The sequence below is a fragment of the Ursus americanus genome, chromosome X (assembly GCF_024610735.1).
Source record: "Ursus americanus isolate L20-20 chromosome X, mUrsAme1.1.p, whole genome shotgun sequence".
NCBI classification, from domain to species: domain Eukaryota; kingdom Metazoa; phylum Chordata; class Mammalia; order Carnivora; family Ursidae; genus Ursus; species Ursus americanus.
The window spans coordinates 19649122-19676939 of NC_142164.1; the positions used below are offsets into that span (position 1 = coordinate 19649122).

The 27818-nt window shown below is 39.5% G+C and overlaps 1 protein-coding gene across 12 annotated transcripts in view; it reads left to right on the top strand.

Moving 5' to 3' along the window:
• ENOX2 (ecto-NOX disulfide-thiol exchanger 2) overlaps positions 1-27818 on the top strand; it is a 267809-nt gene that overhangs the window by 193406 nt on the left and 46585 nt on the right. For 8 of the 12 annotated variants that reach the window (XM_087859910.1, XM_087859911.1, XM_087859915.1 and 5 more), the window contains 3 exons: positions 3498-3586; positions 11358-11492; positions 25504-25659. In XM_087859910.1, coding sequence (XP_087716036.1) covers positions 3538-3586; positions 11358-11492; positions 25504-25659 — 340 coding nt within the window. In that variant the 5' untranslated portion in view covers positions 3498-3537. The remainder of the gene's footprint in view (positions 1-3497; positions 3587-11357; positions 11493-25503; positions 25660-27818) is intronic. The other 4 variants (XM_087859916.1, XM_087859917.1, XM_087859918.1 and 1 more) reach the window with 1 other exon arrangement.

Here is a 27818-nt window from a genome sequence, read left to right on the forward strand (position 1 = left end):
GGGAAAGAAATGTGTGGTTTAACAGGCAGTTAGCACAAACATTAAAAGAGTTGGGGTAAGGTAGCATTTTTGTGGCGCATTTATGCTTTTGGTGTTTTTTGTCTAAATATTAGGTAAGGAAATACGGAATGAATGCAATGATGCAGTCTCAAAACTAGACCACCATAGTCGACCATTCAACCTAGACCAGGGTAACATGAGTTCACTGGGATCTCAGAAGCCCCAGAAGCCAGGGATGGGAATGACAGACCTTAGTCCAGAGGAGCCCAGCAGAGCCTCTCTAGTGCAGCTAGCCCCTGTTTTACTGACTGAGGAAGCTTCCAAGGTCCTAATGGTGGAGCCTACTGGATTTCCAGGACACCTGTATCCAACCTCAACCTATTTTCTTGGCTCACATACAGCTCATAACCTTGAAGTGACAAGGACTATTCCTGAGATTCTTCAATCTGTGCCAGCCCACCTTGAAATAGCAAAGGAGACCCCCAGCTCTAGCTCAGAGAAGTGGGAGAAGAGACCCCCACAGGGCAACCAAATGGTTTCTTTCTTAATGGAAACTAAAACAAGGGAAAGATAAAGGAAGTGGGGTTAAGATCATGATTGAATATTGCTCAGCATTCTTTATAGTGTAGTGAGAGTATATAGCTCAGTGGTTAAAAATGTGGGCTCTGAAGCTGTACTGCCTGAATTTGAGATTCGACTCCAGCATTAACTGCATCTATGACTTTGGGCAACTTCCTAACTTCGTTGTCTTTCATTTTCCTTATCTATAAAACAGGTATGATAAATATTACCAATCTCATAGGCTTGTTGAGAGGATTAGATTACATAATACATATAAAGCCTTAAAACAGTGTTTGGCACATAGTAAGCATTTAATCAATACTAGGAATCAACATCATTATTGTTAAGTGAATAATACAGGTGAGTAACCAGGCTAAAAGTGTGTGGAACTTGCCTGAAATCACACAGCTAGTAAATAGTAGGGCCAAGATTTGATTTAGGTCTATCTGGTTCAAAATCTGTATATCTTCCACTATACCTTATTGCCTTTTTAAATGCAGGATATATGCTGTGAGTTCCTTGGAGAGGTGCATGCCAAGACCTGTGTCCTTCTTCCTTGCTACACTCTACCCCCACTGCAACTGCCATCTGGAGGGCTGGCTTGGCACTCTAGCTTCTTGTAGGTCTAGTTAAAAACCTTGAATATCCATGGGGCACCTGCGTGGCTCAGGCGGTTGAGTCCAACTCTTGATTTCAGCTCAGGTTGTGATCTCAGGGTCATGAGATCAAGCCCCACCTTAGGCTCCATGCTGGGTGTGGAGCCTGCTTAATTTTCTCTCTCTCTGTCTCTCTCTGCCTCTGCCCCTCCCCCCTCAAAAAAAACCCACCTCAAATATCCTTGTAACTGCTCCAATATGGAGGTGGCTGTATCTAGGACCCTCCAGCTTATAGACTAAACCAATGAATCTTCCAGGATGAAGGTTAGTTTGAGAAAGCACTCTCTACCCTGAGGTTCTCATCTGTATACCTTGAGGATCAAGCTATTATCTCCCACCCTCCACCCTGCCACTCTCACAGCCCATGTGAAAATGATTACCTACAATATAGGCTAGCATAAAACCTTTCCCTCCCCCCCCATCCTTCCCCTCCTCTTTCCCAAGGAAGAATATGTTGCGACATCCTGATCCCCTTGAGTGGCTCTTTGATCCATTCTTGGTAACACTCATAAGGAAATAAAGCTCTTGCTTGCCTAATAGTATCATCTCTCTCAAGCCGCCTAGGAGTCGTGTCTTACAAAAGCCCCTGTCAGTTCCCTCACCCTGCATAGCCATGATGCAAGCTGCGCGTCACTGCTGGTGACGTCTGTGATCGGAGAGAATGGGATGTACCTGGGGCTTCAGCACATTGTTCACAAATAATGATGGATTGTTAATTTTCAAAGAAAATGAAGAGGGATTCAGAATAGTACCTGCAACGCACAATATATTGCTTCATGAACAATAAATACCAAACAGAAGATAAAACCTTGAGCCCTAGGCTTAATGCAGAACCAAAACATGATTTATCCTGCTGTTTCCTTTCCCTTAGACAGAGAACAGAAAGCACAATGTTTTTTGTTCTAGGACAACCAACCCTCCCCTTGTGCCATAACCTTTTACAACATGTACTTCTGGAGTGCCTACTATATGTAAGGTCCTGTGTGATGTGCTAGAGATGGTGTTTTCATCTGTGTTCCATGCAAGTATTTTCTAAACTTCCTCTCTCTTTCCTTTGTCACTGTATTCCTAGTGCTATTTGCAGGATTTCCAAGGCACCTAGACTCTCCACCCTGAGGATCATTTCTTTGGTGTAAAGCATAAAAGTAACCATGCTGAAAATGTTAGTAGATTCTTGGTGGGGTAGGTGGTCTGATTTGTTTTAGTACAGTGGAATAAGGGAGTCGTTCATAAACTGCAGAAGTTGGAATTGGCTGCACATGTGGTAGATGGGAAGGGATTGTGAAGAAACCAAGGGTATGGGATACCTGGGTGGCTCAGGCAGTTAAATGTCTTCCTTCGGCTCAGGTCATGATCCCAGGCACCTGGGATTGAGTCCTGCATTGGCCTTCTTGCTCAGCGGGGAGCCTGCTTTTCCCTCTGCCTGCCCTCCTCCTGCTCGTGCTCGCGCTCGCATGCTCTCTCTCTCTCTCATTCTCTCTCTCTCTCTTCCTCTCTCTCTCTCTCTGACAAGTAAATAAATAAATCTTAAAAAAAAAAAAGAAGCCAAGGTTATAAACACTCTCGAGTAAGAACACATGAAAATTGCTGCAGTAGAGCAAGGTTTCTCAGCCTTAGCACTATTGACACTTCGGGTCAGATAATTATTTGCTGTGGGGGGCTGTCCTGTACATTGTAGAATGTTTAACAGTATCCCTGGCCTCTACCCACTAGATTCCAGTAGCACCTCCTACCTCCAGTTGTGAAGAACAAAGATGTCTCCAAATATTGCCAAATGTTCCCTGGTGGTGGAGTGGGCAACTTAGCCCCAGTTAAGAATTTCTGCAATAGAGGACGTAGGGAACACCCATCTGTATAATGATGAGCTCAATAGCCCTCCCAGATCAAATATTTTATAACTTTATGATTTCCCTAGTTTAGTATAGTATAGTGTTTAAGAGCATGAATTGTGGAGTCAGACTGCCTGAGGTGGAATCCCAGCTTCACTACAAGCTAACTGTATGACCACTGACAGGTTGCTTAACCTCTCTGTTCCTGTTACCTCATCAGTAAAATGGGGATAATGAGAAGTCTTACTTCATAGGGTTGTTGTGAGTTTTAAATTAATGTATGTAAAGTGCCTAGAACAGTGCCTGGCACATAAGTATTAAATAAGTGTTAACTATTTTCAGTCTTGTTATAATTACTATCATTAACACTATTATTCACCATTTATCTAAGTCCTGGTATGTTCCAGAGGTCTGTTTCACCCAGCTTTGGACCACTATCTTCCTTCTGCAGAAATGACTAGAGAGCTAAGTCCACGGTGCAGTACTACACAATGCAAAGAGATTTTATTTGGCTGTGGGTCTATGAAATAGGCTTTGCAGGTAAGCCCCACTTTATACAATTGCTGACTTCTTCCAGAGTTCATTTATTTAAAAGCACACTAATTGGCACCTACTTTGAGCTAATCACTGTAGAATATAATAAAAGTAAATGAGATTTATATCCTCTGCCCTCCAGGAGCTAACAAATATGGCTGCTACATGCACATTTATTTTAGTTAATTTAATTACCTTTAAATTTTCAAAGAAATTCTAGTCAGTTCCTTTTTACCCAGGAAGAATTTACATGTGATGAAAAATATCTTCCCATCTACAGATTACGGTTTACATTTGTATTTATGTAATTGTTATTTTTTATATTATCAGCATGTTAAGATTATAATACCTCGAATTATCACCATTTATCTTCCCCTCACTATCCATTTAAAATTTTTAATATTTAATCCTTAGAAGAAACCCACCAAAAGAGATTTTACTTAATACAACAACAGAGTGCTATCCCACTCTGAATAGCTTGGCACCTGCTATACGCCCACCTTCTTCAGGGAAGAAGAATGTCTATGCAGGACTCTCCTACATATGTTCATATATTTCCTCATTCATTTACTTAAAATCATTTATTGAACATCTACTCTGTGTCAGACAAGTGTCTAGGCACTAGACCCAAAGAGTAATAAGGGAATCCAGAGTCTAGGAGGAGAGGCAGACATAGAAAGAGGTGATAAAAAATATATGTGATAGGGGCTATCATAGTTAAATGTGTTCAGTGAGCTAGGGGAACACAGAAAATAAAAGGCTGTTTGGGAGGGAGTTTAGTGTGATGGATAAAACTGGGCATTGGTACCAGAGCCGCCTGGGTTCATTTCCGTTTTACCACTTATTAGCTGTGTGATATTGAGCTGATTACTTAAACTGCCTGTGCCTCTGTTTTATCATCTGTATAATGTATTATAATTCCTGTGTCTCTCAGTAGACTTTGAACCCTTCAAGGGCTAGGACTACTTCATCATCATCATCTTAATTATTACCGTGTTATTATTACCACTTACCAAGTACTTACTATGAGCCAGAAGCCATGCTAAATTCTTTATCCGCATTATCTAATTTAATCTTCAACAAACCTATAAGGTTGATACTATCACTCTCCTAAATTTGTAGCTTCCCATTTTTATCATCAAACCCAGTTCTTTATTCAGAAAACTTATAACAGTACGTAATTATTTTATGTTTATCTGTATTTTAATATCTCCCTCCTGCACTAGAGAGCTTCATAAGAACAGGTTTGAGGCCTGTTTCACTCACCATAATGTCTTCAATGTCTAGGATGGTGCCTGACACATAGATATTGTTCAGTGAATGTGGAGCAAATATAAAAGGAAGGCTGGAAGGCAGACCAGCAAGAAGAGAAGTAAAGAGAAACAGAATGAGTACATTACGGTTACTTAGTAAAGCTAGACTCTAGTCCAGAACCATCTGACTACCAAATTGATGCTCTTGATCACTAGGCAGGATTGCTTCCTACTCTTAACAAACTTTCAATAGATGTTTGTAGACAAAATCCTCTCCTCAACTTTGCACAATACTGTGTAATAAAATTACAGCAAGCATAAAAGCCAATGGATATAAACCTGGACATAAGAAAGAATTACAGGAGAGTAAATTGCCAGAGAAGGACAGCTTTTGTCTTAATAAAAGCTTATAGTTAATGAGATGACACCAACATACTGAACTTGCTTCAAAGGAAATAAAGGAAACATATGAAATAATTAAGTCTATTACAGGATGGGTGTATCACAGAATGTGTGCGTATGTGTGTGTGTGTGTGTGTGTGTTGTTTTCAAGATCAAATAACTGACAATAACTGACTAGTTAATTAAGCAAAGTATAATATAAAAATAAACAGATGGCAATGACTTGATAGTTATGGAGCAGTACCAAGTTAAGATGGGTAAGTACTTCCAAATCTTTTATTCTGTTGGCACTAATGAACTCTTGCTCCAAAGTGCCATAAATTCAATCAACTTACCTAGAAGGCACTCATTCACAATTACTCTACAATCTGTGATCTCTTGAGGAGTCGCCACACATGGCAGAATGGAAAACCAGCATGGCAGGACATGTTCTTCAGATGGGTGAGGCATTTTGAAGACCATTTGACAGCACTTGATACTTGACTTCTGAATATTCTTGGCCACTGCCAGTGAATGTAGGACTTATGGGAAAATGAGCAATCTCTTCCTTTAGTGACATGAGACTACTTTTATAACACACTTAAGGAAATTGCTAGATGTCCATTTTTAGTCTAGAAAGTGAATCAGGCCTGGACTTAGCTTTTCCACCACTAAGTGATGATTCTAAACAGATGTTCATTACAGCGTATTTTGTTACTGCAGACCTTAAATCCAGATTGCTGCCAGACAGAGACGATCATCTGGGATTTCTCTTTGAAAGTAAAAATTTACAAGCTTGCTTATATGTATGACTGTGCCTATATGGGAGAAAGATTATAGCTAATGCTATCAAACTGAATTATTAGTTGGGCTCATCTATCTCTGGTTGTAACTCTAAATTGCTACATGTCAATTCAGTTTTCCTGGAGAGAGAATTAGTTTAGCAACTATGCTATCCCTTTTAAGACAATTTATCATTCTGAAAAGGTATATAAATAATCAGTGAGTGTCACTGCATGGATTGCTTATTGTGCCCAAAATCAATGTAAATGATTTTCTTTATTCATTCATCCAAATATTTCTTGAATACCTACTTTATACCAGACACTGAACTAAGAAACAGAGAAACAAAGAAGCCTAAAACCAAGTCCCTGATGTAAAGAAGCACACAGGCTAGCTAACAGAAGAGAGACATGTATTCAACAACTATAATTCAAGGCAGTCGATGGTAATGTCCAGTTGTTCTTGCTTCCTGGAATGCTCTTAAACCCTAATCCTCCATTCACTACCTGGAGGAAAATCCTATCCCTCCTTAAAGACTCATTTCAAATAATTCTTTCCCAGTGGAGCTTTCCCTAGTATTCCTCTTGCTCTCTGTGCCCCAAACACATATATCCAAAGCCATTCCAGCAGATTTAATTACTCCTTCTCTGTTCTCATAGCACTTTCCTCATAGTTTTATGGCAGTACTTATTACAGTAATTTATATTTGGTTGTTTATATGTTGTGCCTCTCATTGTATTGTGAGTTCTACCAGAGCAGTAAATGAGTTTTTTTCATCTCCATATTCCTAGTCACTAATACATGACCTGGCATATAGTAAGATTCAATAAAAGCTTGGTTTAGGGAAAAGGAGTGAGAGAATAAGAATTTGAAAAATCAAGTTCTGGATAAAATGTTATGATAACACACTAGGAGGGAGTAATTAATTCCAGGGAGGTGGCTTCACAGACAAGGTAACATTTGAGATGACCCTTGAAAAATGAGTAGGATTTGACAGGTGGAGATGGGTGTTGGGGGAGTGGAGGAAAATGAAAAGGCAGAACTCCTTAAGAATTTAAGAACTGAATTTATCATAGCAAAATAATGATGTTAATTACACATTGTCCTTATCTAAACCATCTGGTTCATGTAAACAAGCCTAGCAGGAACTCTACTTGCTAACATTTTAACAGGCACTTTGAATTAATATATATTTTGAAAATAGTAATACTGTGCTGTCCTTTAAAAAAAACTGATAATTTAGATAATTCTCTCCCCTCCCCCAAAATTAGTCTAGAGTTTGGGTACATTGGTACATTGTAAATTCTCATTCTTTGATCTCAGGATTCTTTATTAAGAATAATTCCTGATTCTCTTATGTTTCCTTGGACCACAGAGCCAATGAGTAGCCAAGCTGTTGCAAGAAATTATTTTTGGCATGGGGGCCCAGTCCTTCTAAACCTAGATGTCTCCTCTTGAAGTCATTTTGCAGTCATTAGAGAAAAATCAGAGTGCAGATTCAGTAATCTCAACAGGTCCCTTCCAGCTATAACATTCCCTAAAACTTGTCTCACCTGGACTGGAGATTGGGAGTTCAGATGAACCAAATAATCAATATGTAAACTCTTGACCCAAAGGATATTTGATGCCCCATGTTTGTTTCCTTAATAACATTTACAAGGAGGCTACTTCTAGCCATAATATGCCTTCATAGGAGAGCACTGAAAACTGGGTGTGAGGGCTAGAGTTTCTACCCATGGAGAAATCACCAGTTCTGAAATGTGACTTCTGACTATAGTAACAAATGCTTAAGGCCATCAGTCACTCTGTGTGGTTGGGGGGGGAGTGGTTTATGGAGAAGATACATAGGCAGCATAGAAGAATGATAAAAACTAATATTTCAGAAATAATGTTTTTAGACATTTGCATTTGCTTGTTCTGACCATTTAGTGTCCAAAATAGCACTTTTATAAATAACCAGGCCAGGAATCATCCCTGATGTTCCCAGGTTAGAAGGATGTGATAGATGTTAGCAAATGGCAAGCTACTATTAGAACAGAGTTGTCTTCAGGAGTGTAATCGGCAGGAGTGTACATGAGAGGTAGGAGAAAAGCCGTGGAAAGATTTTTCTATGGAAATCAGTAATCAGAGGGAAATTTCCCAAAATAAGTCTTTCTGTGCTCCAGTGACTTATGATTATATATCTCCCAACTATGCAGTATATACATGCACATGCACACATAACCCACCTCAATGTCTGCTTATGTCATCACTGCTCCTGGAATGTCTTTTCTCCTCTTTCTTCTTTTTCTAATAACTACCCATCACTTAAAACATGTTCTGTAGAAATCTGGCCCATTTGTTCAAATCCTATCTTCTCCATGAAGTCTTTCCCACCTACTCAAGCCACAGTAGCTTTTCATTCCTTAAACTACGTAACATGTCTGATCAATTCCATTCAATTCTTGGATTGTTTCACTGGGGGTAGTAAAGCATAGTGGCTAAAAGTATATAACCTGGGTGACCTCAGATAATATATGTGATCTTTAAAAGCCTCTCATCTATTAGGGGTGCCTGGGTGGCTCAGTGAGTTAAGCATCCAACTCTTGGTTTTGGTTGAGGTCATGATCTTATGGGTCCTGCGATCCAGCCCCAAGTCAGGTTCCCCTCGCAGTGGGGAGTCTGCTTAAAGATTTTCTCCATCTGTCCCTCCCCCACTCTCTTGCATGCATGCTCTCTCTCTAAAATAAACAAATCTTTAAAAATAAAAAAAAATGAAAGCCTCTCATCTATTAAATAGAGGTATAAACAGCCCCTCTCATAAGGTTGTTTTGAAAGTTAAATGAAAATAATGTATGCCAAGTGCTTTACCTAGCATATAGTGAGTGTTCAGTAATAGTAATGGATGGAGGTGGTGAGAGTAGTGATAATAGTAACAATCATTACCACCATCACTGGTCTCTTAAATTAGATTGTATAACCTTTGAAGGCAGGGACTATGCATTCTATCTGCTTATTTTCTGGTGTCCCCCTAATTCCCAAAATACTCAATTGGCTAATTTGATATCTGTTCATTGTGTGTCCATTTTTATTCAGTGTTACTGCCTCAAAGATATGAAATTACATCAAAAATATAATTTTTCATTTTTATTGCTACTGTGGAAGCCCTTGGATGACTTTTCTTGGTTTGCATGCATGAGTAGTTTGGATGGAATTCGCTGAAGTAATCGTATGCAACTAGACAATAAGAATGGGAAATCTCTTAATCATCCCAAGCTCCTGTGATATGTACAGTTAGGAAAAAAAACCCCAAAACTATAAAACTCTGATGAATGAAATCAAATAACTAAATAAATGGAGAGATATTTCATGTCCATGGGTAGGAAGACACAATATTGCCAAGATGTCAGTTCTTCTCAACTTGATTTAATGCAATCCCCATCAAAATCCAAACAAGTTATACTGTGGATATCAACAAACTGATTCTAAAGTTTATACTGAGAAGCAAAAGGCCCAGCATACCCAACACAATATTGAAGAAGAACAAAGATTTACTATAAAGCTACAGCAATCAAGCCAGTGTGGTATTTGTGAAATAATAGACAAATAGATCAGTGGAGTAGAATAGAGAACCCAGAAATAGACTCCACAAATAGAGTCAACTGATCTTTGGCAAAGCAAATGCAAATGCAATACAATGGAGCAAAGATGATCTCTTCAACAAATGTGCCAGAACAACTGTAAATCCACATGCCAAAAAAAAAAATCTAGACATAGATTTTATACCCATCACAAAAATTAAATCAAAATGGATCATAAACGTTAACTGTGAAATGTAAAACTACAAAACTCTCAGAAGATAAGAGAAAACCTAAAGGACCTTGGATATGGTGATGATTTTAAATACAACACCAAAGGCATGATCCATGAAAGAAATTATTAATAAGCTGGAGTTCATTGAAATTAAAATCTTCTATTCTGCAAAAGACAGTGTAAAGGCAATGAGAATACAAGCCACAGACTGGGAGAAAATATTTGCAAAATACACATCTGATAAAGGACTATTATCTAAAACATACAAAGAACTCTTAAAATGCAATAAGAAAACAATCCAATTTAAAAACAGGTCAAAAAACTTTGATGCCTCATTAAAGAAGATAAACAGATGGCAAATAAGCATATGGAAAGATGCTCCACATTATGTATAATCAGGAAAATGCTAAGTAAAACAACAAGGAAATACCACTAGACACCTATTAGAGTGGCCATAATCCAGAACACTGACAATACTAACTACTGGTGATAATATGGAGCAACAAGAACTCCCATTTATTGCTGGTGGGAATGCAAAATAGTACAGCCACTTTAGAAGGCAGGTTGACAGTTTCTTATAAAACTAAACATGCTGTTACTGTATAATCCACTGATTGTGCTGTTTGTCATTTACCCAAAGGAGGTGAAAACTTATGTCCACACAACAATGTGCACATGGATGTTTATAGTAGTTTTATTCATAATTGTCAGAACTTGGAAATAACTGCAATGTCCTTCAGTAGGTGAATGTATTAATAAACTGTGGTATGTACATATGATGGGATATTATTCAGGACTAAAAGGAAATGAGCTATCAAGCCATGAAAAGACATGGAGGAATATTAAATGCACACTTCTGAGAGAAGCCAATCTGAAAAGGCTGCATGTTGTATGATTCCAATATGGAGATGGAATAAGATCAGTAATGGCCAGGGGTTGGGGGTAAGGGAGGGATGAATAAGCAAGCACAGAGGATTTTTTGGTCAATGAAAATATTCTGTATGATACCACAATGGTATATACATGTTATTATGTATTTGTCCAAACCCATAGAATGTACAACACCAAGAGTGAACCCTAATGTAAACTATGGCTTTTGAGTGATTATGATGCATCAGGGTAGATCTCTCAGTTGTAACAAATGTGCTGCTCTGGTGCAGGATGTTGATAATGGCGGGGAGCTGTGTGCATGTGTGGGGGCAGGAGGCACATGTGAAATCTCTGTACCTTCTCCTTAATTTTGCTGTGAACCTAAAACTGCTCTTAAAAAATCAAGTCTTTATTTAAAAAAAAAACACGAGGGAAGGAAGGAACAGAGGGAGCTGAGAGAGAAAGAAAGAAAGAAACACACTAAAATGCCATCTGGTAAACTGCTTTCAAATTCTATAACTTCCTGCCAATTCAAGCTGTATTGTTTTAACCCTTGTAAAGAGCTGGAATTAAATTAAGGCCCTATCTACCATTTGTCCATCAGTCCATTTCTGTAAAGAGTTTGCCAGTTTATGTTAAGCAAACTACATACTGAAAACTTAATACAACAAATAATTTTGCTTGTCATTTCTCTTTAGCTGATAATAGTAGAACTCTGAATGTGGATTCCACTGCAATGACGCTACCTATGTCTGATCCAACTGCGTGGGCCACAGCAATGAATAATCTTGGAATGGCACCACTGGGAATTGCTGGACAACCAATTTTACCTGGTATGCTATTTTTAATCACGTCACAAGTGTTTCTTTTTATTGACCATGTGGTAATAAATATAACAGTATGACACAACTTATTTTGAAGTTGACATTTACCAGATTCTGCCTAGAGTGTGCATTTTTGTAATATGAGCTTTGTAGGCTGGGTGGCCAGTAGTTACTAGTATACTCCCTGTCACACTATGGGCAAGGTAGGGATATATATCTGATGCAGGATATGGTCATTAAATATTTAAATAGCTCATTGAAATAAAAGACAACAGAATTGGCAAGGAATTACAAAGGTTATCTAATTTTATAGATTTAGAGGAGACAAACATGGGGCGGGAATGATAGTTGACCTAGATACCTCAAAAATCATGAATTCCTAAAGTAGAGGAAAGGAGATGGTGGGGACCATCCCAAAGTTGTTCATGTTGAATAGCTGTTTGTACTTTTTTTAAACAAAGTAACCAGTAAGAGAATGGGCATAGTGTACTAACTCCATCTCCACTAAAGATAAAATCAGAAGAAAAATGCCACAACATCTGAAGCATTTGGTTTAAACACACACAAAAAGTCTTCTGTTCTGTCAGAACTATTAACCGTTAAAATGGATTTGTGAAGACATTAAGGAATTGGGAGGATTGGGTCTCAGGAAGCCTTGGGTCGTTTTAAAATATCCTGAACATTAATCTCCCCAGGTTCATTTAATTGTGACCCTACTTAAAAGAATGACAGAACCAGGCTGATCAAGTACCTTGCTACTCAAAGTATAATCTGCGTAACCTGGGAGCTGTTAAGAAGCCCAGAATCTTAGGCACCAGCCCAGAGCTACTGAATCAGAAGCTGCATTTTAACATGATCCACAGGTTATTCACAAACACAGTAAAGTTGAGAAACGGATCTAGAGTGAGGCCACTTTGTTGTGCCATTTGTTTATATAGTTAGTGACCCCTACTCCCCCCAAAATAATTTCACAATTCCAGTTCAGATTTTGAATCCTTATAAGCTATAATGGGGGCATGGTAGGGTAGGCAATGATGCTTAATAATCTTAATAATAAATTAAGAAATGTGATTACATAGAAAACTAGGGAACAAAAATAAAAATAGCCAAATATAAAGAAAAAAATATGTGAATGAGAAATGGGTGGAGAGCAAAGGAGCTTGGATTCTATATATGGCAGAGGCAAAGCACTGTCCCACCAAACCATAATTCATGCCCTGGACTATAGTTGACTAGATTGTATCCTACTCCATTAGACCAACCATGATTGAATTGAGCAACCAGGGATCCTTTGAGCGCCTAATGATTGGACCATAGATCTCCTTGGGTTTTGAATGACTAGTGGGGCCAATCTGGAATCAGCAGGTGCTCCAACAGGAGCCAGTATTGCACAGTAGTTAAGCACTCACACTCTGGAGTCAATCTGCCTGACTTCCAAGCCTGTTTCTTTCACTACTTTATCTTGAGTAGTTAAATGTCTTCTAGGAGACTCAGTTTCTTCATTCATAAAATCAGACTAATAATACTTAACCCTTAGGGGTTTTGTGACAATTAAATTGTGCTTAGAACAATGCCTGGCACATAGTTAGTGCTCAATCATGTTGGCTACTAAAATACTTTAAAATCATTGTTAATATATTTCTTACAGGTATTTCTAAAGGGTGTAATAGGTCTTTAAACTTAGTTCTTCTTCATTATTTCACTGTAATACAATTTAAACTAAAACATTATATATTATTTTATAGCTCCATATGGAGTGGTCCTGAGTCACAATCTCTTGTAGTCTAGAGAGATTAGACAATCTGATTTGCCTTCCATATTACCAGTTTATGGAAATCTGAACTGTACGGGTATATGTCCTGGGGAAAATGTTGAGGCCAGATCTGCTCTGATGCCAAGGGGACTCTATATTAGTTATATCAGATAATTTGTAAATTACCACATCTAAACATAAATCTATTCTCACACAGTAATCTTTGATGCTTAGCCACCCATCCTATAGGAAAAAAAGGCTTAGCATTGAGAGTAAAAAAATCATCCAAACCATCATTATAGGCCCAAAGCTTATGCTGGGGACAGTAAAAGGCCTGAAAAACTGGGTAGGTTTTCTTAACAGTAACTCAGAGGTCTATTCCTGCAGAGAGGGTATCTTGCTTAGTATTTAACAACATAGGCCTCAAAGATAGACTGCTTGGGTTTGGATCCTTGCTGTGCCACTTGCTAGCTATATGACCTCTCACCAGTTATTTGACCTGTCTGTACCTCAGTTCCATCATCTATAAAATGGGAATAACTATAGTATCTACTTCATAGGATTGCTGTAAAGATTAAATAATATGCTTAGCCCAATGTTTGGCATATAATAAGCACTCAATAAAGGTTAACCATCATTATTATTATTAAGATAAAGGAAATACTAACATACTTCCTTCAAATGGCTGCTAAGCTGCCACTTAAATTGAAAGTATTTGGTGCTGTGCAGCCACTGTCAGCTCTAATGAGTGTTCCTCATATCCACCTCCAACCAGACATTTGAAACGTCAAGAGTGATTTTAATTTCTACTTCTAGCCCTCTTTATCTACATCCTATTTTCTTAAGCACTATGAAGAAATAGATTCTAAGGTCCCCTTCAACTCTGTGATTCAGTGATCTTTTAGCTATGCTCTAGGGAAAGTTATTTGACTTTTTGGAAACCGGATCTTAGAAATGCAGATATTTTTTTAAGATTTATTTATTTATTTGAGAGAGACAGAGCACATGGGGGGGGAGGGAGGAGGAGAGAAGCAGACTCCCCGCTGAGCACAGAGCCCCACGCCAGGTTCAATCCCACCACCCTGCAATCGTGACCTGAGCTGAAATCAGGAGTTGGGTGCTTAACTGACTGAGCTACCCAAGCACCCCAGAAATACTGATATTTAGTTTAGTAGTGCCCTTCTTGTCTTAAAAATACATGGGATAGTGGTATTGGGCTGAGACATACTTTGCGAAGCTATCTGTAAAATCACTTGAGTTTCAGGTGAACTAATTTTTCTCCTCCCTGTATTATTTTAGGAAGTCAGTTTAACCACTGAAATTAGAATATAGGTTCTGGATCTGGATTGCCTAGGTTCAAATAAATCTGTGTTCTACTATTAAGTAGCTGTGTAAACACTGGCAAGTTACCTAACCTCTCTAGGCCTCAGTTTCTTCATCTGTAAAACAAAGATAATAATAGCACCTATGTCATAGGATTGTTATGAAGATCAATGAGTTAATACATTAGAGTCCTAGAATGATGCCTGGTTCAGAGTAATCTCTCAGTGAACTTAGCTATTATTATTGTCTCGAGTTCACATCTGATATATGGCTCACAAAAAATTGAATTATGGCTCATTTGTGTTCTTAGCAATGGTGAAGGGTAACAAACGCAGAAACGAAATCTTCCCCAGGAGAGGTGCTGGACAATGGTGCCACTCACTTCTCCCTGTAAATCTGAGGGGGTGTCCAGAGAAATGGAAGGTTGGCACCACACTCCAATGCTGCATACTCTTCATCTTGCCCAGGTTTTGGGAAAGGGTGCCTGTTCTCTTTATTATGTAATGTTTTAATCGAATGGGCTAAAACATCCCCAATCCTCTCTCTGCCCCTCGAGATTCCTTAAAATGGAAATGGCAGCCAGTGAGCCACAAGGAACTGTTCCCTGAGATCACCCACTGATGGCTCAGTAATTCAACTACTTTTCTGCAACTTAGGTTTCTTACTGAGACAGCAGACCTTTTTTGTGTGTGCTGTCTCATCTGGCCAGTGACAATAGGAAAGGCTTTTGGCATTGATGAAAAACAAATGATACATAAGCTTCCTTGACTTGCCCTAGAGAGCTCAAATCCACACTGTCATGGAAGCTGAGTCTCTTGGACACATACTTGTCATCAGGGCAGTGTCTGGCTTATTATGTTCATTGAGTGGGGAGCAGAGACAAACCATCTCTGGGGTTTGGAGCCCCCTTTCATCTGACATGGTGTTTTATATAGCTGCTATTCAGTAAAGTCAATCCACAATGATGGCAGATTAGGAGGTCCCCTCTGGCTGGCAGCTGTCTTTCCTGCCAGAGTATTTGCTTTTCTAAGCTGGTCAAATAAAACTAATGTTAGTTTTCACATGAAGAGAGGGACCAAAAAGAGATCTGTTTAAGGAGCATAGTTCTGCCCATCATCACAGATGAATCCAAGGATGGACTGATTAAGAAGTACTCATTGAATACTATGTGCTGCTTCCTTTATTTTCCCCTCAATTAAAATATCCTTAGCATCCAAATGTGGAGCCTGTGAAGTCCCAAAGGAGAAGAGTCTCTTGTTATGGTGCCTCCACTTTATTGACTGTATCACCTCCATAATAGGAAATGTTGGAAAGTATGGACTTATAGATCTTATTCCCAGAGCAAGACACTGCCCATCCACAGGCATTGTCGTTTTTAAGAAGGCAGTTCTCAGGGCGCCTGGGTGGCTCAGTCGTTTAAGCATCCGCCTTTGGCTTAGGTTGTGATCCCGGGGTCCTGGGATCGAGCCCCCCATCAAGCTCCCTGCTCAGCAGGGAGTCTGCTTCTCCCTCTCTCTCTGCCCCACCCCCGACTCATGCTCACATGCTCTCTCTTTCTCTCTCTCAAATAAAATCCTTAAAAAAAAAAAAAAGAAGGCAGTTCTCACTGAACCCAGAAGGCCAATTCTTATCGGAACAGAAAGAAAGAATGAGGATGTGTGACACATGACAGGCCACTACTCTGCAAGCTCCCCAAGGAGAGCCAGACTTGTGGTTCTATTATTTTTAATATCTTCCACAAAAAGAATATGCCTTCAGTGGCAAATAAGGTTGAAATCCTGAGAAAGGAGAGCGCTGTTCATCAGCATGGTGGACACTTCACTGAAAGCCAATGATATGTAAAACACTATAACAAATAGAATTAGTGCCTCCATAAAACAAACTTAAAGCCTACCCAGTGACGGTACTCTCAAGACTCCCCATGGAAACTATTACAAAGAGTGGCCAAGTGAGATCATTTGCGCATTCATTCATACAAGAAATATTTACTGAGGTCTGCTGTATGCAAGGTATTATTAGAAGCCCTGGGGATAAAGCAGTGAACAACAACAACAAAAACCAAGATTCCTGCCCTCATACTGGCTTCAGTACTTTTAGAACCTGCATATTTTCTCCCTAATACATCTCATCTCATACATGTTGAATGACAACAACTCAGAGGCTTGAATCCATTTTGTTCATTTGCGTTTTTATTCAGCCATCCATTAGAAATATTTTCAGCTAGGGTCCGGGAGATCCAAAATGGGCATGGCTAATCCTTGCTTTCAAGCTCAAAGTCCAGTAGCAGAGGCAGCAAAGTCAATATCATGACACTATAATGTAATAAATGTCTTAGTAGAAACATGTAGAAAAGTTCTGTTTTAGCCAGGGTGAGATGAGAGGGAGTGATAGGTAGGTGGTCATGGTCTGGGAACGTTCACAGAAGTGGTAATATTTGAGCTCAGTGTCCAGGGATACATAGGAATGTGGCAGGTGGGAAAAAAAAAGAGCTTAGAATGGTCCAAGAAGAGGAAATGATGCATCAATGACTGGAAATTATGCAAGAGTATACAGTATGGGGACGGTGGTTAAATATTGAATGGAATTACATCACCCCATTCCGTAAAGACTTCGAGGCAGCTTATAAGTAAGGTTACAATAAAAGAGAAAAATCACAAGTAAAATAAACCAGCATCTAGGAAAATATAAATGAATATCAAAGGTGAAGACCTGGACTCTGAGAAACAAACTGAGGGCTTCAGAGGGGATGGGGGTCGGGGAATGGGATAGGCTGGTGATGGGTAGTAAGGAGGGCACGTATTGCATGGTGCACTGGGTGCTATACGCAACTAATGAATCATGGAACTTTACATCAAAAACCAGGGATGTACTGTATGGTGACTAACATAATATAATAGAAAATATTATTATAAAAAAAACAGGTAGGGAGGTTAATTAGAATTCAGATGTGTACGTCATAGGCTCCTATCCGATTTCTGAAGCTGAGCCTGTACCTGTGACCAGGTAGCCAAAACAAAAAGGAAAACCTGATCAATTACATAATTTGCATTTTCCATGAGGAGAAAATATACCAAACTTCAGAGAAGTCAAACTTTTCATAGCCCTTCACAATTTTGTGTGTGTTAGACATTTTTGTTCTGAAAGAATCTTTTCATAGGGAGCTTCATATATAGGAATGGACACTAAGGTAGTTGAGTGATTTCTGAAGCCTAAACACAGTTGTGTAGCCCAGGATTAGTCAATATTACTTTCCCTAGTTTGCTGCAAAATATAAAAACTAAAAATATAGTGATTTTTACATAAAGCTAAATTTGCTCAATTGAAAGGACTGTTCTTTATTCTGAAATTATAGACGTTCTACATTTTTGTTTTTAAAATGTTCTTTTATGAACTGTGCAAATGGTCACTGGCTAGTTTCTGTTATTTGTCTCCACATCTTTTCTTGGCAAATTAAGAGGGGGATAATTAAATGTGTGTATGTATGTATGTATGTATGTAATTTTATTTTATTCCTCTCTAAAATCTAGAAATCTGGGAACCACAGATGTAGTATGAAATGTCCTCACTAAAGTCCCTCCAAAAATGTTCACAGCATCCCATGAAGAGAGTCAAGGTCATGATCCTGAATCTGTCAAAAGTTCTAACAAGGCAAGAACATGGTATAAATAAATAGGAAGGAATAGGGAGAAGGTGGGCTAGAAAGGTGGATATTTGCAAAAATTTATCTAAAGAAATAAAGCTTCATTAGTAGAAATTTGAAATCAAAGTTGAGATTTACTGGGGTGAGTCTTTATGAACTAAAATTATGCCATATAACCCTCCCAAGCCTAGTTTGCTACCTTATTTGCTATTGTACATGAACCAGGCCCTGCTTCAACTTTCCAGCTAGCCTGAAGCAAGGGTTTAGATGATCTTCTGGAGAAGCAGGCAGATATTGGTAGAATTTGAGAGTCATTATGCAAAAATTTGGAAAATTGTGCTCTACTTCCAAGAGGGCTAGTGATAACTGCAGGATCATCTCACAGTGCAGCCAGGCTGTCCTTAGAAATATGTATTCTCTCTTCAGGCTGACTATTTGAAAAGTCTTTTTGAGGATTTGTATGAAGAGGCAGTCAAGACTGTAGTGGGTTAAAATTTCTCAATACCCAGGCAAATTCTTAATTTTCAAGTGAATTTTGTGGGAACTCTAAAGAAAAAGCAACAATGTCCCAGAAATGTGTACCTGAATTGGAATCATAATTCTCTGTGAAATACCTTAATTATATTTAGATCCCATTTGGAGTGCTTATTTTATTTATTTATTTTTTTAAAGATTTTTTATTTATTTATTTGACAGAGATAGAGACAGCCAGCGAGAGAGGGAACACAAGCAGGGGGAGTGGGAGAGGAAGAAGCAGGCTCATAGCGGAGGAGCCTGATGTGGGGCTCCATCCCATAACGCCGGGATCACGCCCTGAGCCAAAGGCAGATGCTTAACCGCTGTGCCACCCAGGCGCCCCATGGAGTGCTTTAGACTAATCTATGGTTGCATTACAGTGGTTTTACTGTGAGTGCAAACTACCTTCTGGTGCTCAGAGAGTCTCTGGAACACCTAACAGAATAGAAATGCCTTTATGGGTGAGGGGTCACTTGGATGGGAAGAAGTCACTAAGTTCAGGCAGAGCCTTTCTGAGGGTATGAAGGGGCTTCCAGCAAGCCAGAACCAGGTCCAATTCTAAAAAGGCAAGACCAATAGTAAATGTGTCATCTCCTACCTTTGCCCACCTCCAGTTCCTACACTGCCACAATTTCAACTTCTTCTGTGGGTCAAAGTTGAGACAATGGATTTAAAACAGAAGCCTCTAAATTACCTAATAGTGTGGTGATACATATATTGAACATCTCAACAGGAAGTTCTAGGTATAGAGATAAGCAACCGGATGGTAGCCTTTTGGACATAAATATTTGAAGGCCTGTTGCAGGTTGAATAGTTGGAAGGAGAGCTTAATCTGACAAGGAGTATCTTTTTTTCCTGTGCATCCATGGACTTTGTGGAAGCAATATAGACTAATGGTTGAGAGTATGGTTAGTAAAAGCCACGTACTATATGGCCTTACAGTGTTAACTCTGTGAGCTTCAATTTCCTCATCTGTAATATAGAGAGTAATGTATTGCCCATTCCTTAGGATTGTAAAGATTGAGATATGTATAAAATCAAATCATAGCCTAGAAATTCCTATACACTGAATTAATGGGTAGTAGTATTATGGACACCATCCTCTTCCCCTGCCACAGTGGAGTTTGCATTTTACAGGAAGAACACCAATGTGAACCATCCTGCCAGAAATTATCAAGGACTGAACCATAAAATCGGCATCTGTGGTTTCTTTGTCAGGCATCAAAAATGGGCAACCTCTAAGGTTTCTAGTGTTTTGTAGACATCTGTAATCGTAGTCCACCTAGTAGAGTGTCAGTCACCTGGCATTGTTTCAACTGGCCCTTCCACACAGCAACAGTACAATGACAAGAATTGCTTGAGACAGTGGCTCTGGGGCCTTGCAGCGTCCCAAAGCACCTTTTCAATAATCTGCAAAAAATCATGGGCAGTCTAGTTTGGGTGCTTAGTGTACTTTCTATTTCAATTCATTGATAAAAGCCAACTCTATTAACTAATCACCCCCATTCCCTAGGCATGCTGCATATTCTGCATATCTATTGCTGTATGACAAACTATTTTATAATGTAGTAGCTTAAAAACAATCATTTTATTCTATTTTAAGAGTTTCTGGATGAAGAATTTGGGCGGGATTCATATGGGCAATTCTTCTGTGTCATATGGTATCAACTGGGATGTCTCAGCTATGGTAGGCTAGTCTGGAGGTTCCAAGACAACTTTATTCATATGCATGGCACCTTGGCAGGGACAGATAAAAACACTGAGCTCAGCTGGATCCCTCTCCTTCCATTTACTCTGAGGCCCTCTCCACATGTCTCTCTACCATGGTAGTCCAACATGTTACACAGTGTCTTGAAGCTCCAATAGCATGTGTTCCCAGAAACAAGAAGTGGGAATGGTATCTCTCTTAAGGCCTGAGCCTGAAAACAGAACACCTTTCCTGTCAAAGTAGTTTGGAGCCCATCCAGATTCAAATGGGGGTGGGAGACATAGACCTCACCTCTTGATGAGAGGAGTCTCAAAGAATTTGTATCCACCTTTAATCTGTCACACTGGGGGAAAATAACTATATGCGAGCACTTTGTTGCTCATCTGCCATGTTTTTAATCATACCTGTTTCACCTTTGACCTATAATTAAGTTAATTCATTAAAACAATTGTCATACTACACTGAGAGGCAATGTAGTGGTTAGGAGCATTATAGTTAGACCAGTCCAGATTTGAATCCTAGTTCTGCTTCTTACTGGCTTGTAATCTTGGGCAACTAAATACCCTGAGCCCTAATTTCTGTATACAATGAAGGATAATAACAGTAGCTAGTTCACAGGCTTACTGCAATGTGATTATATAAAATGCTTAGCACAGTGCTAGCACATTGTAAGCACCCAACAAACAATTTGGATGTTGATAATTGGTGATACAGCATTGTAACTGCATGGATGTTTCCAAACTAGACTATGAGGTCGAGGATTTTGCCTTAATCATTCCCTCAATCCCAACACCCGGCACAGGGCCTGGCATCAAACTATTGAATGGATGGACATATGGATGACTGGATGGCAGCATAGAAATGGTATGTGCCTCCAGTGTAACTCCCTGGCTCAAATGCCTAAAGAGAACAGAGGGTGATTTTACTTCCAGGTAACTACTCTAGGTTGAATGAGCCCAAGTTGCTAGGGAGCAGGAATGTTTAAGGCTACACTGAGCTATTACTTGAAATCACATAGTAGAGCTGCAACTCAAAGGAGCAAGCTGGCCCAAATAACACAGCATTCATAACATCTCTAGTAAGCTGGGATTTGGAGAAGTTCATGAATCAAAAGAGAGATTACAAACCAACGTCTTATGACACTTCCAGGCATGGCAATGCCAGGAGTCAGAAGGCTGTAGGGAAAAGTGCTAGAAGAAGAGATACAAAAGCAAAACAGAACAGAGTGTTTATTGTGGGAAGGACTTAGGAGGAATACCTTGGACTTTTCCATAATCCTTTTATAAAACGATGTCAAATCTCCTTCAAAAGTTTGAATTCCTAACATAAATGTTAATACTACGCACTTATTGGTGTACTTGTCAAGCCAGGCTGGGGGCCTCGAAGAAGGAGATAATTTCTCTGGTGTTCTATTCCCAATGTGTTTTAAATTGTGCTGGGTATTAAGGAGGGCATGTATTGCATGGTGCACTGGGTGTTATATGCAAGTTATGAATCATGGAACTTTACATCAGAAACTAGGGATGTACTGTATGGTGACTAACATAATATAATAAAAAATATTATTAAATAAATAAATAAATTGTTGGACTTGTTTGATTTTTCAGGTTCTGCAATACTTGTTTAAGTCTGATGATCTCAAATGGTTATTTTCTTGGTTGGCATTGAATATTCACATCGACTTTGGTGCTTAGTGGTTGGAGATAAACAAAAGAAATAATCAATGTGTTAGAAGTCTTTGAAATGTCATATGCAACCTGCCCTCTAGCAAGCCCTGCTAGGAAGTGTAGCCCATGGAACTCTTGGCATATTGAACGCAAGGAAGAAAGGGAGTTTATCTACTCTCGCTTTAGCCATATGTCATGAATACATTTGCTTTTAAATGAATTTCATAAAATATTAATGTAATCATACCAAACAGAGTGGTGAGTACATCAGTCAGGAGTTATATTTATCCTGTGCATTTGTTTTTTGTTTGTCTCCATTTATTAGTAGACAGTACATGGAGACAGGCATTTCTTTCTCAGCCAAAGTGGCAGAATTTGTTTAATGAACTGATGTTTCTGTAATCTGTGGTAAGGTAGAGTTGTGAGTGACAGAGCTATATGAATAACAATGAGGAGGCAGGAAGAACAATAAAAGGAAGACAAACATTTCAGTTGGAGGGGAATAGTAGATGGAATTGTCTAGTTGGCACACAAACTAATCTGATCTTTTCCTACTGAAAATTAACAGTTTGTAAATGGGTGAGATAATGTTAACAATTTTTCCAAAATCATATACACGAGGAATCAAATTTTCCAAAGACACAAATGGCATTTTTAACCACAGTGCTCTTATTCTACAGCATAGGAACACAGGGTATCAGGGGCCTAAGTCCTCCAAGATGGAAAGGAAGACCTGGACCCCCTGCCTCCACCTGATAGAGCCTGACATATACAAAGCTATCACAAATGCTTGTGGAATGTGGGAATGAATGCCTGAATAAGTGGACTTATTGACATGTGTATGCATGTTTTGAATGGAAGGATGGAAACTTACCTATCAGGACTACCACCTATCATGCCAGAGGTTTTCATGTCTGTTCTGCCCTTTCATCCTTTGAGCTAAATGTCATCATTTATCCCCACTTTTATCAAAAAAGAAATAGCACTATGTTACCAGATATTAAGAAATCTTCCTTAAGGTCATATAACTAGTATGTGGAGGAAACTAGAGATATAAGAGCCACAGGGAGGGAGGAAGGGAGTGTGTATATATGTGTGTGTGTGTGTGTGTGCGCACACGCACACACTCACATGCATGTGTACAAGTGCATGTTGGGTGAGCTGACACATGAGAGCTAAAAGTAAATTTGTTTTCAGAAAAATAAAATTTCTTCTAATTTCTTGGAAGACATTTTTTTTCTTCCCAAACATATCTGGGGTCTTGATATTTCAGCATGACAGGCATGTGGGAAGATAGGGAATGCCCTGGCTCTTGTGGGCTGACTTTCCAATTGAGGAGGCACACATGCTACCCGCCTGCCTATCTGCCTGGTCATAAGACTCACCCCTACTGGGCCTATTGTTCCTGAAGTTCTGCTTCTCTAGGGACCACAGATTCTTCCCCCTGCTTAGATCCACCCCCTTCAATATCTTAGAGAGCCACCCAGGAGATTCAGAGCCAGCTTGAGGACATGCTTATAGGCAAAGCCCCCTCTAGTCTTTGTGGTGAGCAAAGTAAGGTTTTTGGGAGTCGGACCTGCTAGGGCTACTGCAACTGCCCCTACATTATCAGAACTCCTTATGCAATACTTTTGTTGTTTGCAATACTTTCTTTGCTTGCAGTCCACTGTGCATTCTGTAGCAGAGGACAGCAGTGAGAGGTGGGGAAATAAGGAAGTAGAATGCATTCCCTTCTCTCAAAAAACTTGCATTTTGATATAGAGACAAAATTTAAATGAAACTAGTACCACCCTTAGACCCAGGCAAGTGGGACCTTTGCCCTAGGCCCGCATCTTAGGGGACCTCATACTTTGAAATGCCTGCCTGATATTTCCTAAGTCCCCGTCCAGTGCTAAGGACCAACCAGGTAGGTAGTGTGATCAGGGTAGGTGCCCTGAGTCCAGAACAGGTTCTATATAGGTTCTAATCTTAAGCACCTTTTCTGAAGTTTTTAAAGTTCCTCTTCATTGCCTGGAATTGACCAGGACTTGCAGTGTTGTCTAAGCAAGGAGTCCCAATCTCATACCGAACCTATGTGGACCCTAGTCCTCCTTTCTCCCCTTTGGGGCACTCTCCAATCCTCTACCCCACATGTGGAGTCAACCAGATTCTCCAAGAAGCTTCAGAACTCCTGCCTATGGAGTCCTCTCAGAGTCTTGGTTCCAGGAAGGTAGCCTGGTAAGTAAATCACTGTAGCTGCCTGGTGTGGCATTTCTTTCATGGTATCTCATGAGATTATGCCACTGAATGGTGTTGATGCTGACTTGGGGTGAATCAAACTGTGTATATAGATGAACCCCACAGAAAAACCTTTGTGAGGGCCCCTACACATCCTAGAAGCATCCCTGAATGAAAAGATGATGCAAAATAAAATAAAATTCAGTGGCAACAGATGTAGAACAGTTTTTCAACACAAAGTTGAGAATGAACCAGAATTATCTGGAAAAAGTTCTTCCGGGAAAGTGGCCTTGAAGAGTTCTTTAAGGCAGGCCTTGAAGTATGAGGAGAATTTGGGGAGGCTCAAATGATTCCAGGCAGGGAAAACAACATGAACAAAAGCACAGAGAATAGTTATTTATTGAGTATTTTTGTGCTATATATTATGCTAAGCACATTACATTCATTGTTTTGTTTGTCACAGCTCCCTATAAGGTAAGGGTTTGCAAATGAGGAAATGGAGGTTCAAAAGATTCATCCTACAAAGCAAATAATAGAAGTAGGACCCAGGTCTGCCTGATTTCCAAAATTGTGTGCTCTTAATACCATGCTATACTGCAAAAAGACAAGAAGTGTTACAAGGGAGAGCAAGAAGCCTTGTCCGAATGGAGTGGAGGGTGTGCATTGGGAACTGGTGAAAGGCCTTGGATATCAAAATGAGATATAGAGATAAACAGACTGGTCAAGCAAAAACAAACAGCCCCACCCCAAAAGGAAAATGCACAAGTAGAATATAGTACCTAAGACCTGGTAATGCTCATACCATGTTTTCTTAAATATTTTGCCTCTGTCTTAGGAAGACCCTTAGTTTCTTTTTTTTTAATAATTTTTATTTTGTTTTTTTCCCTTTATTGAACTTTTTATTTATTTTTTTATTTATAATAATATTTTTTATTATATTATGTTAGTCACCATACAGTACATCCCCAGTTTTTGATGCAATGTTCCATGATTCATTATTTGCGTATAACACTCAGTGCACCAAGCAATATGTGCCCTCCTTACTACTCATCACTGGCCTATCCCAATCCCCCACCCCCTCCCCTCTGAAGCCCTCAGTTTGTTTCCCAGAGTCCACAGTCTTTATAAGATAATATTCTGCCTCCACTTGACCTTGCCTGGTGTCGTTTATTGTTCTCTTTTCTCTCCTTTTTTAGACTTCGATCCTGCTCTTGGAATGATGACTGGAATTCCACCAATAACTCCAATGATGCCTGGCTTAGGAATAGTACCTCCTCCAATTCCACCAGATATGCCAGTAGTAAAAGAGATCATACACTGTAAAAGCTGCACACTTTTCCCTCCAAATCCAAGTAATATTCTGCTTTTTCTCCACACAAGTCACAATGTTTTGGTGTCTAGAAACACTCTTCTTTTTCAAAAGAATACCCAAGGGCTTCATAGCTGTATGTATAGAAGCTTCACCTAGAAAACAGAAGACAGGAAAATTTTCTCTTACTAGGCACGGCTGAATTTTATGCACAGAACAGTAAATTTCTGTGTGCTGGTTGCAGTACAAATGATAAAATGTGTTTCTAATGCCATCTGGTAAGGAATTCAAGTGTGCTTGTACAGAGACACCTGACACAAGTTGTTCGACACTGTCATTTACAGACTCTCTTTTTCATAACTGGCCTACATTCTGACGATGGCAGTAATAGAGTGTGTCTGAGCCTACCTGAGGCACATGAGAATATACATTTGGTGCTAAGAATCCTCCACTGCCACCAGCTATTCACACGTCACTCAAACTACTGCTGTTCAACTGATGGGCTGCAACAGACAGTGGGGTGAGGTTTAAGTTGCAATGAGGGCAAAGAGGATTACTGAAACTAAGTCAAACCACTTGCAACCATCCAGTCAGTGAAATTCATGTGGAAATGGTCTAGGGATCTATCTTGTCAGTAATGAATAGTTTTCTCCTTAGACACTTAAAAACATCTGCAAAGATATGGTGGCCATATTTCACTTAAAATATAGCAGCGATAATTGACTCAAACTTTTTTTTCTGGATCTGTTTGGGGTTTTATTTACTTTAAGTGATCATAAGTTATTTCTGTACACGAATCAAGCCTCATTAAAACTTTTTCCATGATTCTAGTCATGGTGCTGGGTGGCCTACTTAAGGGAGCTGCCACCACAGTGCTGACATTAAAGCAGTTAAGGGACACATTCAAGGGTTCAGGCCATAGATCAAAGAACTTGCCTTATCACAATAAACATAACTTTTGACATGTGACTTCAGACAACAATTTCATCTCCTACCTTACAGAGGAATCAGTTAGTCATGGAATCAGGCCCTGGATTCTACTTAGGATAGTCTGCTCATAACTGAGAGGATCTTAGAATCAGTCAGGGTTGGTTAGACAAATCACCTTGGTGCCTTTTTTTAGTGAAAAATGTTTTAATGCCTTCTTCAGGTCTTTGACCTCGATCGTCAGCAGGGTACTTCCTTCCAGGCCAATAAGAAATCTAGGAGACTAGCATCTCAGAGGACTGAATTGGAAGAAGAGCTAATATGTCACAGGAGAATTAGGGAATAGAGAATAAGATGACCTAGTAGGCCTTACCTGCCAGCTCAAGTGGCCATTCCTAGATTTGTATTTAGTGCCTAGGTGAATGAATGGCACTGTCGTACCCTTGTCTGTTACTCTTACTGCCACTGTCCTTACAAATGGGCAGCGGAACTTTTTTTTCCTTTCTTCCCATGTGTTGCTTTTGGATTAGAGAAAGCTGTGCATCACTGATACTACCTTTTTTCATTTCAAAAGCCATGAATTTAGGCATTTCCAGTGTTAAAACCTCCTACATATGTAAAGGTAGAATCCTGCTGCTTTAATCATCCACTTATCACATAATCAGCCTACACTACGTTTTCATTGTCTCAGTCAAGTCCAAGGTAACAGGATGGCTCATAACCTGTAACATCTAGGTTGGGTACAAGTGATGACTTTACAGACTATTCAGTCGCTGAATTTCCAAAGAATAACAGATACCTTGTGTATAACACAGACCACATTGTTGAGCAGTCTTTAAAGGAATACAGACATACACACCTTAAAGAGCCCTAACTTTTTTTTAAGAGGCTCTAACTTTTTGAGTCTCTAGGAAAAGAAAGAGACAGACATCTCTCAAATACATGTATCTTTCCCCACCTACACCATGCCTTCGCAGTTCTAAGCTGGAAGGGCCACAGAGTGAAAGGGAACATTTTACGTTCATGGCTGAATCCTTTAGTTCTTCATCTCTGTGTTAAGAATACCAACAGAGCAATTAGTGCCAGTAAAGTGGTGGCTTCTGGGAAGGAACCTGGCTTTGGATTGAATTAAAAACGGACCCTCCTGACACAGCTTAAAGTAAACTGGTGTTCTATTTCCTGTTTAGAACTTGGATTTTGTTATAAGGGGGCTCAGGTTAGTTGTGTGGGGGAAAATGCTAATGGAGAAAACTCCCTTAGTTCTGTGCTGAAAGC